The 18,369-nt window shown below is 38.5% G+C and overlaps 1 protein-coding gene across 1 annotated transcript in view; it reads right to left on the bottom strand.

Annotated features, from left to right (window-relative positions):
• Positions 1-5,219: 5,219 nt before the first annotated feature.
• The window catches only part of APC (APC regulator of WNT signaling pathway), a 71,927-nt gene continuing 58,777 nt past the window's right edge, over positions 5,220-18,369 (bottom strand). Inside the window, exon 16 of the mRNA XM_066569467.1 lies at positions 5,220-17,986. Within this exon, the coding sequence (XP_066425564.1) occupies positions 11,422-17,986 (6,565 nt within the window). The 3' untranslated portion in view covers positions 5,220-11,421. The remainder of the gene's footprint in view (positions 17,987-18,369) is intronic.

Below are 18,369 nucleotides of genomic sequence, written 5' to 3'. Positions count from 1 at the left end.
AATACTTGTCCAGTGCTAAAGACAGGTTTTTGAGGCTTATCTCCAGATTACATTGAAACTGACTGGTACAGAGGAGAGTGTAGCTTTCTCAGAGATAATCCATTTACAAATAATTACTTAGATATTTTGTTACCTAGCAACAAAGCGTTCTCATCTTGTTAGCAGTAGCTTGATAATGGATTTCCTGTGCTTTTCTTTCTTTGCAGAGTGTTTTTATTTTAAGTCTCCATTCCTTGCACTCACTTGTCTTTCTATTGAATGACTTTTTATTGAGATCCCTACCACCTAAGAGGTGTCAAGAGCTTCGAGTTGTCCTTGCGAGTTGTCCTGTCGTCCAGGTTGTCACTGCTTAAATCTGTGCATCAGCCAACATGGGCAGAAGTTTCTTCTGTCAGCTGCTGTCACCTGCTTTTAGCAAGACAGATGTGGGCTGCCAGGGAGGAGAGGGCTCCTGTGTGCCTCCATAGTGTGTGCACAGAGTGGATGTGGACAAACCAGGTACAATATATTAATTGTCTCTGTACAGGCATGAAGCGTGCAGGGCATATTCATGATCTGACTATTGCATGAAACGTGGTCATCCTACACCTTGTTACTGCCATTTGGTTTGAACAACCCATGCATTGCCCTTTTTTCCTGGGTCACAGAGGTCTGAACCCACCAAAAGGGTATAAACATAAACCTCTCTCTGCAGGACAGTGCTCTAGCAGGGTTTGAATCAAAGAACAATGGAATCTAATCTTTTAGGAAGTAATGCTAAGAAATATTTATTTGGCATTGCCACAGGTTCATTTTTAAAAATTGAAAAATAGGCTGAAACTTAATTGAAAAAATACTAAAATTTACTCCATACTATTCCCTTAGATTTCTATAGTGGTTTTAGTCTCTCAGATTGTAAAGCAGTCTCCTCTGGTGAAATCTCCTCTGGTGCATGAGAAACAGTGCTCTGATATCATGTTAAAGGCAGTGAATACAGCTGCAGTTTGTGAGTACCATCGTTGCTTATTAAGATTGCCCTCAGTCAGTCCACCTAATAGAGAGCACTGAGAAAGGTTTTGTGTATTTTAATGTTTTATTATTTGACAGTTGCATGTTATTTTTTTTCTTCAAATTCACGTAGCTTTTAAATACCAACATATTAATGGCTTATCTTGGAAAAGAATATTTAAATTTAGTGTTGCGAAAGATACATAGCGTGTGTCAGCATTTGTGAAATAGAAAGGGTACGAGGACAAAAGTTATTTTCCACATCTTTTTCAGATGGAAAAATAATTAAAAAGTTGTCAGAAATGGAGTTAGTAGAATTACAGACTGGATCACACGGCGAACATAACTGACCACACAGGGGAAGCATGAGGTTTTTTTCTGCAGATCTTCTTATTACTTACCAATCTCCTTTGTAGGTGCTAGAATTCACAATGTCTTGAAACCAGGATGCCTAAAATGAAACAGTGAGTAGAGATATGTCAATTTAATCCCCATCATCACTGTAAAATGACTTCACTGAGTATATGGCATCCAATCAATGCATTTGTTCTAGTGCCATAAGAAATACATTTCAAAATTGAATTCTGCGTATTTCCAGCCTGAGGAGTTCAGAGACAGAAGTAGGTCACAAAGCATTCCAGCTCAGGCATGCTGTAGCTGCATGCATTTCCCAAGTATCTGCTGGCCCTGGACTCAGAAATGGAATGGAGCACTCAGCGCCTGACAGGTTTTAACCAATTTAAAGCAGTATGAGGAGAAGGTACAATTGCTGGTGAGGGACAGGACTTGTACGCATCTGCAGCAAAACAGCAAGACTGCAGATAATGCCTTTGGAGAGCAGTAACAGGGATACTGGTCTTGGAAAGCTGTGTATAACTTACTGAGGTTATTCCTGTGTCTGTCGCCACTGCAGTGGAAGGGAAAGGGCAGAGAATGAAAATTACACTATAAAACCCTAAAGCAGAGAATTCTGCCTCTGTATACACTGTCACCAGCAAGTCAGGTGTCCTGACTGAGACTCTGTTTTTACTGTTAATGGCTTTTGAGGAAGAAAAATAACAAAAAAAAAAAAAAAAAAAAAAATCCCCAACAAAAACCAAAGAAAAAACCCCCTCAAAACTCAAAGGAAACCCTTCAAAAAAACCAAAACAACCCAGCAACAAGAGCCCTTTACAAATATGAAACAGCAATTCAAAGTGGTTGTGATAGATTGCTGCAATTCACGTGGGGTAAATGCAAATGCCCTGACTGGAAGTGGGAGCCCAAGAAAATGGAGATGATTTGAGGTGACACACAGTTTTACTGGAAGTGTCACATACACCTTCTTATTCAGACATTGCATCCATGTTCAGTTTCTTCTCACTTGAGGCTACACTCCATAGTCTAAACATGCTAAAAATACCTATATAATAATAGGACTAGTGAAGTTATTCAGGAGAAGGCAGATTTTCACCTAGATTGGTAGAACAGGGATGCAGAGTGAAATCTTGATTTGTTCAGTGGTCACTGAAGGGAAGGGAGCAATATGGGAAGGATTTGCTTCAGAGTTCTGTAAATGAGAATTCCAGAATGATATTTTTAAGTAAAATATAAGGGCTGGGAAAAAACCCACAAAACTTTAATAGTGAAAAATGCTTCATGAATTATGACTCAAGTTGGAAGTAACAGGCAGGTCCGTCCAACAGTAAATTTTCAATAGCATAGACAGAAAATGATGCTTTAATTTAGTTTCGTTTTGCTGGTATTTACTTACCATGAGACTTCAACATGCAGAATTAATCACTAATTGCTACTTTTACAAGACTGTATGCACCATTTTCCCAAAGCAAGAGGTGTCCTTATGCATGGCAGAGTTTCAACCCAGAACTGAATGATTTCTAAGGTCCCTTTCCTACTCAAGCCATTCTGTGATTCTGTGATTTTAAATCCATAGACTGCCTTTCAGTTTTAATGATCCAGAATCCTGTCTGCTACATAAGTGTTATCAGAAGATAGAGGCACTACCTCATGCCCATACAGAGAACACCAACACCAAACATTCTTTATGAATCAGCAGAAGCACCAGTTCTGTTCATCTCAGTGGCAGAGGACTATAAATGTCAATAGCTTGTTTAAGGAGTGTTGGATGTTCTAAAGCCACTTGAGGCTTAAATGTTTCAATCTGTGAAAGAGCTGCACCACCAAGAGCAGCTGAAAAGTGGCCTTGAAACAACCAGCCTTACTATGGTGTTTAGACCTAAAAGTCTTTTGGATTATGTCACCTAGACCCAAAATTGACTTGCATGAATTAATGTACAGCAAACAGTATATACAGTGTTTCACTGAGATCCTGAGGGTAATGCTGGGCACCACAATGCCAAAATTCTATCCAAATCCCTATTAACTGGCCACAATGGAACTGGCAAAGTGGAAAACCATGGATTTCTACCAATCTCTCATCCCTTCTGATTGCAAAGACTGTATTTCTTAAGTATGGAGCTCAGTTTTACACCCATTCTTTATCTTTCTGTTTTAGCTTTGTAAAGCAGCTGACCGCTGTGTAAATTCACAGCTGTGTACAGCCAGCTTCCAAGATCAAAAGAAACCATCAGTCATCTGTGTGTGATACAGTAATGCAGGATTTGCTCTGAATTCCTAGCTTTCACTTCAGCTAGATTTTCACTTCTAACAAGTCCAAATGATTTATGTTCTGGTTTTGGCTGGGATGGTTAATTTTCTTTCTAGTAAGTAGAATAGTACTGTGTTTTGAATTTAGTATGAGAATGTTGAAAATGCACTGATGTTTTTGTTGCTAGAGTAAGTTTCTCATGCCTTGCCAGGAAGAGAGCTGAGTGGCACAAGAATTTGAGGGAGTCACATAAACCAGCAAAAATGATAGTTCCAGACCTTATGGCATCATGCTGAGGATATACCTGTGGAGAAGGTGGGCTGGAGGCCATGCTCAGGGATTGCCTAGAAATCAGTCAGCAAATGGTAAGCAACTGTATTGTGACTCACTGGTTTTGTAGATTCTCTATTATTATTATTATCATCATCATCATCATCGTAATTTTCTTCCTTTCCTGTTTATTCAACTGTCCTTATCTGAATCTACAGTTTTCTAATTTTTACTCTTCTGATTGTCTCCCCCATCCCATAAGAGGGGAGTGAGTGGCTGGGTAGTGTTTGATTGCCAACTGTGGTTAAACAATGTCACATAAAACACTTAAAAGTGTCAAATACTCCATCACAGCCTTTCAGCTGCTCAGTGTAGTTGGAAAAAAAGGATGCCAATTCCTTTTCATCATTCAGTGGAATAACAAAATTCTACTACAAAAATAATAAAAATTGGGAGTTTTCTTATAACTCATTTTTATGGCTTAACTTTTACATCTATTTGTGTGTTCTTCCACAGTTACTTCCAGTGTGAATGTGTGCCATCCCAGACCTTAGCAATAGTCAGGTAAGATGTACAAGTCCTTCCCTGCTACCAATGTGCTTTTTGCATAGAGGACTGTTAGAGAAAAAAGGGCATAATTAGGCTTAGCCTACCTTCATTTGTATTTAATATAATCATCACTCAAAGTCTCCTTGTTTTCGTGATCCCTACTGATTTTAAATTGCAGGTGATAATTATAATGCTTTTAAAAATCTTATTTTTAATAAAACATTTAAATTTCTGGCAAAGCAATTTTCTGCAAATAAACAAAGATTTAAGTGCTTTTTTTTTTTTTCCTAGAACAACTTGAAAATCAGTCCTGAAATTAATATATATGTGTATGTGTGTTGGGAATTAATCAACTTAGGTCCTTTAATAGTCTAATCAGGGACTAAAGAATTCATTCTTTACAGGAAAAAAAGACTTTTGTAATTAGTCTCTGCTATGCTTATAAGTCATAATGAAATAAGCCTTGTGAAACTTTGGTAAGTAATAGAGGGATTATGGAATTATATTGTGTCAGAACTAGATTTTGTTTTGTGCAATTCCTTCTAAGGTGAAACATGGAAGAGAACAAAGAACTCTACAGGTGAACCAGGTTTTCAAGGTTCTTTTTTCCACTTATTTATCTGAAATGCAGGTATCTCTAAAATGAAAATGCATGGGGTTTTTTTAGAGCATTTGTTCTGATACACTGAATTATTGAAGTATCTTAAACAACAAATTCCTTTTTAAATGAAATCATATTTCTAACACAGTGGACAGACACCTAACTTTCAGTAGTAGCCAAGAAAACAATTCCACTCTGACAAGGTGCAATCAGGAGGAAATTTTATGTAACACTGCAAGTAATAAATAAATTATGCATAGCAAGACTAAATTCAGAATAAGTATACTATGAAACAAAATACATTAGAATAATTGAAGAAAGAATTAATTACAGAGTTAGGATATAAACAGTAATGCATCTCAGGCAGAAGCAAACAACAAAATTGAAGGAAAGATAATTGTGGGCCAAGTTTGTTCAAGAGAAACAACACTTACAGGTGGGCAAATTCATCTGATCTCAAAGGATGACAGTTTACTTGCAGAGAACCAGCACAAGCTTTATTCATGTTAGATCCTACCAGAAAGGATGGCATTGGATATACTGTGTTTGTACGTATGGCTTGAGCTCTGGACAGAAGTGCATTTTACTGAGGGAACTAGCTCCCTCTACACCTTTCTGATATTCTAATTGCAATTCTACAGCCACTTAAGCAGAGGATGTTTTCACAAAAGAGCAAAATTTGAATAATTTCTTTAAATCTTGAAGTGGCAGAAATTCACTAATACATAAGCCTGTAACTGTGTGGAAATTTCTTAAGAAAGGTAATTTGCAAAACTACTAGGGAGGTGTTCCCCAATCTTAGAGTAAGTAAACAGCATATCTGGTAAACTGAAACTTCACAGCAGAAAATTCATCTTGGCATCACAAGTTAATTGACACCTGCATTAATTATGTTGTGAACTCTTAAAGCACCACACCACATTCCCTTGCACTTCCAATATGTAACCAAACACAACACACGTAAGCAGTTAACTTACCATTCTGACTAAAAACTCAACCTTAGCTACGTAACATTCTCTATAAACACATTTACAGATACAAACTGTTATTCTGCATATAGGAAACTATGATGCAGGAATCTTATTTCTACATGTGATCTGAAATGAAATTAAAAACGAGCATCTCTTCTGGTTAAATGTCAAAGTGCAAAGGAGATGGCTGTGGAACCAGAGAGCGAATACACTTGGGTAATTTGGTATCGAAAAGTTCCTCAGTTTTAAACATGTGGAGAAAGTCATGCTTTACATTAACTGACACTTCACTTCTGATTCACAGCTTCATCCAAATCACACATCTCATCAAGAACAAAGCTGTCGCACAGGTGGGTCTAACTTTGCAAGGCATTACAGTAGATGTAGGAAGTTATATTTAGGTGGAAGTCTATACGTGATTTTTAGTGATGCTCCTATGGCTGTTTGTACTATTTCATGAAAGTTAGATGGGAAGGACATTTGGGAGGCATCTAGTAACTAGTAACTACAACTTCCTTGTATGAAGAGTCCACCTAAACATTTTCCAGATCATCCCTACAATACTGACCTCATTAAGAAAGGGAGATGTTATCTCCCTCTTCAAGCCTCTTCTGGGAAAGAAATAGTTGCAATAAATCTTTTCACTGGAAGGATTTACTGATTTACTGCATTGAATTTAATATTGCAAATCTAAAACAAGTCTCCCAGAAGTTTACAAGTGGTAGAATTTTTTTTGAAGGGGGGGGGCAGATTTTTGATGAAGAAATGTATTTTTTCCACATCCATATACTGATGTAATACTTCTGAAGTTAAGTTGTCAGAATTTCAGGATTGAGGATTTACCCGAATATAAGGTACTTAAATGCAAAGCACTAGAGGTCATAGGCAAAAATTCAGTAAAAAAAACCCCAAAAAACCCAAACCAAAAAAAAAAAACGAAAAAACCCAACTTCAATTTGCTTTTGCTGCATCAAAATGGGTGAAAGTCTGAAACTTGGCACATAGGCTTAAAATTGCCTGTAATGGCTCAATCCAATGATCTCCTATAAAGTAAACTATCCCAACCTCTGTCAACCAGCCCTAGCTGTTTTGTTTACTTTTTTGCTGGCTCGGGTGGCACTTGTCCAACTATGCAGTGAGCAATTTCAGCATTTCCAAGCAGCACTAATCCTACTAACCCCATCAGGGTAGAAGGTAAGATGTGAGCAAGTGAATGGTCATGTAAGAGCCAGGATTCATAGCCAGAAGCATGGAATGCAGAAGAAAACTTCTTTGAACAGCACATGCCATTTCTTCAGTTCTAGAAATAGTATGGATTATTATCCTTAAGAAGAAAGAGGAAGCTAACACAGTTATCTTTGTTGGTAATATCAACTTCTGTTAAGGGGATCAAGGGGATGGACAGCTATGAAGTACTCCAAAGTAGACATCAAATAATTCAGTTTTCAGATTATCAGGCAAGGGTTATGCAGTTTTGTGGTCTACTGGTATACTTCAAAATAATGCCTCATTAATTTGTGCATAAGCTGTTCTCTCTCTGGTACAGCTTATGTAATTTACTGAGGAAAAAAGGAAAGTACATCCCTAGGACAACATGACTCACTGAAACTGTCCTTTTTATCTCCCTCCTCCTTTACCAAAGACAGTGCAGCTAACCTCCCAAAGCCATCAAAGGTATTTGTCTATGTTGAAGAATACTGCAGCTTACTGACATTTATAGCATAAACTATGCTTGTATTCTGCAGCCAAAGCCTACTTGAAATAATACTCCAGTCTCATCCAGAAACCATGGCAAGGCTTTCAATTTTTAAGCTGTCATATCTGACAGAGCTGTATTATCTTTAATCTTTCAGGAGAAAATACTCTCAATAGAGAACTGCACATGAAAAATAGAAATAGATTAATTCCCCTTTAAAGACTGCAATATTTAGTCAGAAGAGCTTACACAGAAATTGAGCAGTAACCTTAACTGTGGCACACTGCAAGAAACTAAAATGGAAGTACATTTTAAAAAGTGAACTAATTACAAATTATGGGGAGGTCAGATCTCTGCTTTTCACACCAAGAGGACAAAGCTAGAAGACAGTCTGAAATGAGCTTTATGGTTATTTTTCAGTATAAACTAATTTTGAAGTGTAAGTTTGGTATGCACTAGATACAATAAGCTAATTCAAGGACAAATAAAGGTCTGAGCATAAGTCACAAAAAATTATACCAAAATTGGTAGAAAGAAAGGCAGTGCATCCCAGAACAGTAAATTGAGTCTTGGTTTCCTTAACTCCTTGCTATTCTTTGTTTTGCCTTGACATAAATAATGTCCTCTTACCTGCTGTGGCAACTTCGTACAAATAAAACCAAGGAACAAGAGGTTATCTTTAGCAGCATAAATCAAATCTGACTATTGTGACTCTGACATCATTAACAAAATCCAAGACCAAATATACTTATTGCAACCATTTTTTGTATCTTTGATTTTATATTTCTTGGATCTGTTTTTTAGTTAAGCTTAAAGAATATAACTTTATATCCCCATCATAAATCAAACATCATGGATGTCTTTAAATATTCTGAAAGGCTCTTAGTGGATACTAAGTATTTTAGATAAAGAATCAGAGAAATGTAGATCTGGAAGAGATTTCAAAAGATCACCCATCTCTGCACACAGGCAATATGAAATATACTACAGTCCATCCCTATGAGATGTTTCATAAACCTCTTCTTAAAACTTCTATAATGGAAATTTAACAACTCCCATGGGAAGCATATTTTAGTGTATCACTACCCTTATAGTTGGAAAGGTTCTCTAGCTTGTCTTTGCTACAAATATAGGTTTACTTAAGTGGATACTAAGAGAAACTTTCCAATTATAATGATCATGAAGTATCCCCAAGTCTATATCAAGAAGCCACTATAATTTTCAAAGACATTCTGGTGTTTGATACGCATACAGTTATTTATAGTTTCACGTTCTTCTGATTAAAAAAACGATTTCAGTAGTTTTTCAGTAACAGAACTGAAACCAGAATTTCTTTTCTGAGACTGAGTTCACCTTTAATTCTTTAATTGACAGGACAAATATGTAATGCCGGTGTTAAACAACTATTCTGGATTATGTCGTATATTTTTGTATTAGTTGTTAAAAGCCCAGCACAAAATAATGATAAAAAAGAAAAAAAATCAAAACATGTAGAACAAAAGTGGTCTTTCATTTAAAACTCAAGGATGGAGCTCCATATTCTACTCCAGCAGGAAGTCCTGACTTTAAACACATGCCATAATCTGTTTCTATCTCATCTTTAAAAGGACACTAAATATTCATTTATATTAGAAGTTTAATGAAGATGCTTGTATGCAAAATATTTCAAATGCTAACACGAGGAGTGCTGCTTCTTAACAGTTTCATAAGATGATACAGGAACATGGCATGTCTCTAAGAAAATCTGACAGGAAGCAAAGAACAAAAGAGCAAGTAAGATACCACTTCTCCCAGATAGGTATTTTGGTACTGGCTTCTATATAAATTGACTTCTGTCTGCTCATAATGTCTTGATTGTGTTCCTAAATCAGTGCATGATTTATAATGAATTCAACTGATTCATTTCAGTATCAGAAGTACAAAAGCCACAGAAGTGATACACTCTGCAAGTGTGTTAAAGCTACCATAAAGGTAAATTGCTCTATTTCAGGCTTCCTGAAATCAGGGCATTCTGACATACCAGTTATTTAGAAAGCTACCTTTAGACAATCCAGTCGAGATACAACGAAACTGATATACCATTTCATTTCATGGTTTGTTTAAACATGCACAGAATGGTTAATGTTCTGTTCTCTCATGTTACTACTTTGAAGTAATCCTCATCTAAATTCAGACTATATTTATATTTTTAAAGCACAAATCTGGTTTATTTTCAGCATTGTTCTAGCACAGTCTATATTTGCATCAAAAAGGCTTGAGGCAGCACATGTCATGTTTTGCATAAAATTATTTTTCTACTATGGTAACAAATTTCTTGCTGCCATGGGATTCTTGTGATATTTTTCCCTTCATAATTTTTTTAAAAATAAATAAATTAAAAAAAAAACCCATAGAGAGCGCAAATAGAAGCAAAATTTCATCTTATAGTCACTATTTCACATTCTACATTATATCCCCAATCAAAAAATGTTTTGTTTTACAAATATTATTTGTATAGATACAATATTGTTTCAGGCTTTCAGTCGTGAGAACAATTATACTGCGTGGCTACTGGAAATACCCTGCCTTTAGCCTTGTTATGCACCTGAGATGTGTGAAACTGTTTCAATTACAAATATATTACAGAAGACGTAGGGCCTGATCTTGCAAATGTTAAAAGCATCCTACAACAGCCATTTGCCAGTGATAAGGAAGAACAGATATTGGAGGTGCAGGATTATCCCAAATCAGGCCTTAAGTGTTAAGTGCATACAACCACATTATATGGTGACATCTCAAAGTAAAATCCTGTATTTTTATGTAATGCAGAAGTAACACACACAACTTACATATAGTAATAATTTATTCTGAAATGTTCATTTTAGTCTCTGTTGAGACATCACCCACGTCTCATTAATAAAAGAGCAGCCATCTCACCTCAAATACCAGAATATACAACAAGTTACAGCATAGCAAAAAAAATCTACCTACTTTAAGATAAAATCTAATTCAGGTAAAATAATTTTGTTCAAGGTTTTACAGTTACACAGTTGTTTTTTTGTTGTTTTTTTTTTCCTTTTCAGAGCACAAAGAAAGTGTAAATTGTTACACCATAACTATCTATGCACATTATGTGACCACAGAAATGTTAATCATTACTTCATAAAATGAACCATCAGCTCCATTCATGCAGAAAAGCAGGCTAGGAAAGCTTGTTCAGCGGAAACCATATTACTGTGAATTTCACAGCCACATGATTAATTATTGGGTTAGATGAACTCACAAATACTAAACATGAATATATTTTTTTTTGCATAAATAATACCAATTCTTCCCTGATGTAGTTTAGTTGGTCTGTAATCTAGAAATTATTGGTAAAGCAATATGACTGCATCATTTCTATTGTGCTATTCTATTTCAATGATAAGCAATATTCAAAGGATAATGGGATGAGATGCATGTTAAAAATGGGAATACATGTTAAACATACTGTACAAATACACTTGCTTTAGCAATTTTATTCCAAACTGTCAATCAGGTATTCCTGCAAAATATCACCAGTGGAGACAAAGTATACTATCAAATATGGCTTCCAGAACAAGGACCATCTAACAGGAATCAAAGCTATTTACAACAAATAAAAACAAAACAAAACAAACAAACAAACAAAAAAATCAATCCCCATTTTTCTTGTTTCATTTGAAACAAAGTTTCTAAGTAGCTGCTGTATATAATACATCAGTTTTGCTTTTTGTTGCACTTAAACAGAAGTTACCAGGTAAGAGCCAGAGTGACGTTTAGGGCTTTGTGTTCCACTGGAGTCAGTGTTTTCAGACTTGGTGTCACGTTTCTTGGTGCTGTTATTCACCGGGGTTGGTATCTGTGAGGGCCGAGCAGAGCTATTGTCCACGCTGCTCTTCCTGCGGCTCGGGTTGTAGTTGAAAGGAGTCACCCTTGCTGCCACAGCACCGATGGGGGAGCTGTGCTTGCTTGAGCTACTGGAACTGAATGGAGTACGCTCGCTAACAGTACTTTCATTAATTTCTGGTGCAGGAACGGGATTATTCTGCAGAGGCTTTGTTTCAGTGCCTTTCTTGTCTGGACTGTCTATCTGAAAGAAAGAGTTCAGACGGTTTTCTAAGCCAACGGTACGAACAGGACCACCTCCATTCCCTGGGGTTTGCTTTTCTTGAATCTCTTTAGGATCTTTACCATTCATACCCCCTTTCTCTGAAATACTGTCAATAACAGGGGGAGTATTTCCAGTTGGGGACCTTCCAGATCGAGGGTTGTTAATTGGGCAGTCCTCTATCCTCACCCACACATCCTCTGTCTTAGAGACAGCTGGAGCCATCTGATAGATGAGGGTTTTGGAATCAGAGCCATTTGCAGCACCTGAAGAAGAATGCTGAGGATCATTCATTATCTGAGGAATTTCATTTTCTTTTATTTTTCTCCAAGTACCTTTTGCTGGTGCTTGGCTTTCTTTGCTTTGCTTGTGTCCAGGGAGAGAACCTCCATGCTGCTTTTCATCTTCACTTTTTGCCTTTTCACTGGATTCTGAAGAAGCTGACAGAATTGAGGAGGAACTTCCAGTTCTCCGCCAAGTGCTTACACGAGGAAGTGATGAGGAATGCTTACTGTGCTCACGCTTCCACGTTCCTGATCTGTTGATCAGCAGCCTAGATGGACTCTCAGAATGGGAACGAGCTATGTCATGACGCTTTGCTGGTCTCCCATCATATTCTATGGTAGGGCTCTGATTAGGGGCTAATTTTCGCCAACCACCACTCTGGACAGGTGAATGAGTGGATAAAGACATATCAGGAAGAGAAGGACTTAAAACTGGGGTCTGTAGTTGGGACCTTGTGGGAGAATCTGGCCTGGAAGGTGACAGAGATTCAAATGAAGCTGACTCTTCTAATTTCCGTCTCAGAGTAGGGCTTGGAGCCTCTTTAATGAAAGTTGACTGACGAACGAGAACAGGTCTCTCAGATCTGTCAGATTCACTTCCACTAGACTTTGTGGATGGCATTCTGGATAGGTCAGTCTTTTTGTTTGATCCACCAGCACTGAGAGTTTGGTTTAACCCCTTTGAAGCAGATTCACTTCGTGGAATGCTACTGGTACTCTTAGGTAAGGCAGTTTGCTTTGTAAGGTTTTGCTGGCTCATCTGCCTGCCTGGTGGTGTGTATGACATTCTACCTGAACTTGAGGATTTAGTTGAAGCCGTGCTAGGAGATGATGTTCTTGGCAACTGTGATAGTTTGTTGGGAGGACTAATACCATTTCTTCCTGGGGAAATGGAGCTTCGTCCAGGAGATTGCAGAGGCCTACTTAATGGCTGCTGTTGAGGTCTAGAAGGAGTGGAGTCTCTAGATCCTGATCTAGAAGGTCCTTTACTTGATCCACTCTGGTTCAACCCTGATGGCTGCCTAGTCACAGGAGCTGGCTCAGGTTTCACTGATGATTTGGCTCCTCTTGGAGAACTAGTCAAACTCTGGCCTTCACTGGGACTCTTGGAATTCATGTTTTTGAGAGGGGGTCCTTTTTTCGAAACAGGACTAGTACTTGAAGAACTATTTCGAACCCCTGGAATATGGATCATTGTTCTGCCACGTGAAATGGAAGGCACACTTGTCTGTTGTGGTTGCTTCAAACTTGAAACTTCTGAATTAGAGCGTGCTTTTCCTGTGATCATACTTTTATACACTTTCTTCCCTCCTTTGATTCCCCTACTTTCTGATTCTACTTTTTTAGACTCCAGTGTACTCTTCTCTCCTGGCTTAATAATTCTTGGACCTTTATTACTAGTGAAAGGTTTTTCTTCTTGGTCTGGGGTAAGATGAAATGGTGACCCTAGAGAAATACCAGATTTTAATGAAAGGATAGAGTCAGAGTCTGATGAAGCTTGTCTAGACAGCGATGCAGCAGCTGCAGCTTGATGCAAGCTACTAACTATAGAATTTGCACCTTCTTGTATAGCTTTCCAGTCAAAGTTTTCTGAATCAGGTGAAAAACCATGTTCTGAATCTGGCCTCTGTATCTCTCTTAAATCCAGTGTTAAATCTTCTGCTAGTATACCACCTGTGTTTCTGGAATTATTTTTTTCACTATCACTCTTCATTCTTGAGGGCTTTTTCTTTTTAGGCATAGCAGAACTAATGCACTCCTGCAGAAGATCATCTTCTGAGTCAATGCTAAGAGAACTCAGAGAGCTGTTTCTAGAGAAGCACACAGGAGTATCTTCAACATGAAATGATTTAGGTGCATAACCAGAAGTCTGTGGTCTGTTGGATTCCACCTGTGGCTCAGGAGCCTCAGGACGTTTTGGAGGTTCCCCTTCTTTGTTGTTATTGTTTTCTTGATCAATATCACTGAGGGAGCTAAGAGATGAATTGCGAGAAAAACAAACAGGTGTGTTTTCAATAGCAAAATTCTGCATTTTTTCATCTGTAGCTGCTCCTCTGTCTGGAATATCTTTAGTTGACTGAGAGAAAGTCTTTGTCTGGCTTCTGCCCATTGGGTGTTTTTGACAAACTTGTGTCCTATTACTTGGCTGCTGATTTGAAGACTGTTCTGCATTAGAGCACTCTTTACTTTCAATTTCCTTTCCTTCTTTTCCTTTTCTTAATTCTGCCTTCTCCCTTGAAAGGTCAACATCATCATCATCAAAATCTAATGAACTCAGGGAATCATTCCGTGAAAAACAGTAAGGAGTTCCCTCAATAGGCGTATAATGATGAGGGGAATCAAATGCAAAGCTTCCTCTTGCACGCTCTTCATTATTTGGCAATTTGTCATGAATCTCTCTTGAATTATTTTTAAGGTTCTGTTTCTTTGCATCTCTGTTCTCTAGATAGCCTCTTTCATTACTAGCATTGCTTTTGGGTTCTATGCTTTTTCGCACACGTGCTCTGTATTCATTGTTTTGGGAAACAGGCTTTACTGGTGATGTTGGCTTCTTTTTCTCACCTTCTGGTTGGTTTTTATTACTTGGAGATGAAGATGCTTGTTGAATTTGATCCATTATCTTCTTCACTCTGAAAGGTTTATGACTTTTTCCTTTTGGCATAGCTGAGTTAATGCACTCAGCTAGAATATCACCCTCTTCTGTTTTGTCGTCATCCAGGCTAAGGGGAGTCACAACTGAGCTTTTTGCTCTCTGAGAATCATCAGTACTTCTGCCTTCTGTAGGAATGGTGTCCCGCTTTTCAAACTCCCCTGACTCCGCTCCCACACCCACATTGTCTGCATTGGCCAGCTCACTTGGGGGGGATTCTATTGTCAAGTCACTCAGAGATGTAGCTGTTGAAAAATTTATTGGTGTACCCTCAACACAATATACCCGTGGCATATCATCTCCTGGTGTAAAAGTCACGTGCTTTTGTGATTGCAGTCTGCTTTGTGAAGGCAAAAGTTTGTAAACTGGCAACTGGCTAGGCTTTCTGGCTACAGGAGGAGGTATTTTCGGAGCAGACGCTTGAGAAGGCTTTTTGGCTTTGCGTGAAGACTTCGTTGGCATTGCAGAAATAATACACGCTTCCAGGATTTCAATATCATCATCAGAATCATCCAGAATGTCTTTTTCTGCTTCAGCTGGCTTCTCTGGTTTCTTCTCCTGGTTATCCTTAGTATCATCTGACTGTTCAGGTTCTGCTTCATTTCCATGCTCATTTTCATGAACTGGAGGCATAATTCTTAACTCTGCATCCTTCTGTATAAATGGCTCATCAAGGCTCAGAGCACTCAGGCTAGAAGAGCAAGAAAACCCATCCGGTGTGCTTTCTGTGGCAAAATGTAATAGTGTATCAGCATCTGGCAGTACCTGAACTCTTTGAACAGCTGCATTTACAGCTGCCTGTCTAGGACCAGGCTCTCTTTTCTCTGTAGTAGATGCTTTTCCTTTAGGTACCTCTCTTTTAACTTGACCTCCTTGAGCAGGCGGTGGTGTTTTACTTCTACTTGGAGGCATTGTTTGTCCAGGGCTGTCTGGAAGGTCACTGGGACTTATAATACCACTTACTATTCCACTGCAAGGCTCACTTTGAACTGAACTAGCAATTGAACGGCTTTCAAAACTATCCAGGGAACTTACAGAAGTACATCTGCTGAACATGAGTGGTGTTTCCTGTACATAGTGTTCTGGTGGGCTTTTAGGAGTTTGGGCACCACTCTTTGAGGGAGATTTGGCACCTGAAGAAAATTCAACAGCTTTATGTCTAGAGGAATCAGAAGGAGACAAGCTAGAAGTCTGAAGTCTAGTGGATTTTGTTCTGATGTGTTGTGCTGTTGATGTGATTTCACTTGCTGCACCTTCTGTAGGTAGAGCCCCACTGTTCTCCTTCAGTTCTGCAATCTGCAGTGTGTTATTGGCATCTGTGCCACGTGCAGATTGATCACGTCCTATTTCATCTTCAGCTGATGACAAGGATGACAAAGAGCTACACCTTGAAAAACATATTGGTGTATCTTCCACACAGTAAGTTTGTATAGTTTCCTGATTAATAGAGGGAGTCTTACACGAGGCGTTCTTCTGTGCATGACCACTTCTGCTCTGTGCAGAGCTTGGGTGAAGCTGGTTCTGCCTCTTTGAACCAGCTGAGGGGGCTGATGTGCTCCCACTGCTTGGGGCAATATGGTCAGTTTTATTGAGTTGCACTGAAGAAGTCTTTGGAATAGTAAAAGATGGCTTCTGAGAAGGTGCTGGAACTTCTGTTGAATATTTTAAACTATAATCAATAGGCTGATCAACATGCTGTTCCTCTTCATTGTACTTTATGCTGTAATTAGTTGGTCTGTCTTCCTCTTCATGTTGTTCCTCCTCAGAATAACGTTCACTATAGTTGGTTGGCTTATCATCATCATAATCATCAACCTGGCACAAAGACTGGTTTACTTTCTGATTCATTCCAAGAGTTGGGCCTACTCTGTTCTGATCTGAGCCACTGGATCCTCTTGATCTAAAGGAAGAAACACACTCTTGCTGTCCAAAAGGTGTCTGATATTTCATGTGTTTATCCTCTCCACTTTCAGTATACACAGGGTAGGCTGCATTTTGGTTCCTTGACTGTCTTTGCTCATTTTGTTTTATTTCATCATCTATTATATGCTTAGGCCTTGCCCATCTTTCATTCTGGGAGGGACTTTGCCTTCCAGAATTTAACTGCTCATCTGAATATTTAAGACTATAATTAATAGGAGTGTCTAGTTCTCCATCATTGTCATCCATGTGATTTGCACTATGAATCTTGTGTGCCAAGTCAGCTGGATATTGGCCATAACTACAGAATTTGCTTTCATCATCTTCGGAGTAAGACTCAATGGAAGGTTTCATTTGGCCTCTTTTACCATAGCCATCGCTGCTGCTGACACTATTTAAACTATCATTTGAAGCTCTTTTGTATTCCATTTTTGTATAAGGCACAGGACATGTCCTGTTTGAGTTCTCAGATTTTGGAAAGTATGTATTTGAGTGAGTATGGGTAGAGGCTGATCTCCTCTGGGCATTTCTGTCTTCTGTCAAACAGTGTATTTCAGAAGTGGAACCAGAACTTCTGTCTTCCTGTGGAATGTGCATGCTTGTTACTTCTTCCATAACTTTGGCAATCTGAGCTGCAGCAGTAGAAATCTGCATTCCTATTCTCTTAGAGGAACTCCCAGTACTCTCTGCAGCTTGATGATAGGTATTTAAACCTACCGTTCGATCCCTTTCAACACTCCTGTCTTTCTCAGACCGAGAATTTTCTGTGTTTCCTCTATTGGAAGAGGAGGAGGCAGGCAATACCGTAGTATTTACGGTATATGGTGAGAGCACAGTCACATTGCCAGCATTAAAGCTCTCTGACCTGCACACCCCATCGTCGTGGCGGCTGGCATCCAGCACATACTCACTGTATATATTTTGCTTATGTCTCTGCTTATTGCGGTGAGATGCTTTCGGGCTTAAGTTATCAATGTTGTCAAAAGTCTCTGATAAATGCTGAGCATCTAATTCTGCTTCTAGTGCCTTTTGCTTTCTGACATGGAGGGATGGGAGGCTTGATCCTGGAGACATGATGTTAGCATCTTTGTACTTTGCTGGCCTGTTTGCCATGAGGTTCCGTAGAGCTGCAGCACTACCCATGGCTATCATTTTGTGTTTAGAGTGAATCAGGTTTTTCAGCATGCTCACGGCTCCCATGTCCCACAGCGCCTCCTGATCCTTTGCATTTCGAGCAGAGAGATTCCACAGGGTCCCACATGCGTTACTAACTATTGTCAAACTGTGTGACTTCAAGTGTTGTAACAAGGTTTGTAAGCAGCTGTTCTCTCGCAAGATTTGCCTGGGGTTGAGTAATTGAAAACAAACATCTGTAAGTGGCATTTCAAAAGGATAAGAGACAAAGCAAAACAGAAACCTATTCTTCTAGAAATTAGTTTTGCCCTTACAAAGGATAATTAGGAATTCTCCTGTGCAAATAAATTGTATTTCCACTAGCTTTTATCTGAATGCTAACAAAATCCTATTACAAATATGAATAGTTAGCTTTTAGTACAGTTCATCATTAGCAAGCAGCAGCTCTTAATCTGTTTGCACATTCCTGTTATCTAAGTGAAATACCCACTTCATCAAATGTACTACAAATTAACTGTTTTTAATTACTATACTTAATACATGCATTCATATTAAGGCTTGGTCATAGAAACTATCTAATAAATATACATG

Source organism: Molothrus aeneus, chromosome Z (genome assembly GCF_037042795.1).
Source record: "Molothrus aeneus isolate 106 chromosome Z, BPBGC_Maene_1.0, whole genome shotgun sequence".
NCBI classification, from domain to species: domain Eukaryota; kingdom Metazoa; phylum Chordata; class Aves; order Passeriformes; family Icteridae; genus Molothrus; species Molothrus aeneus.
Note: the sequence above shows the minus strand (reverse complement) of the source record. Positions and strands in the feature narration are given on the sequence as shown.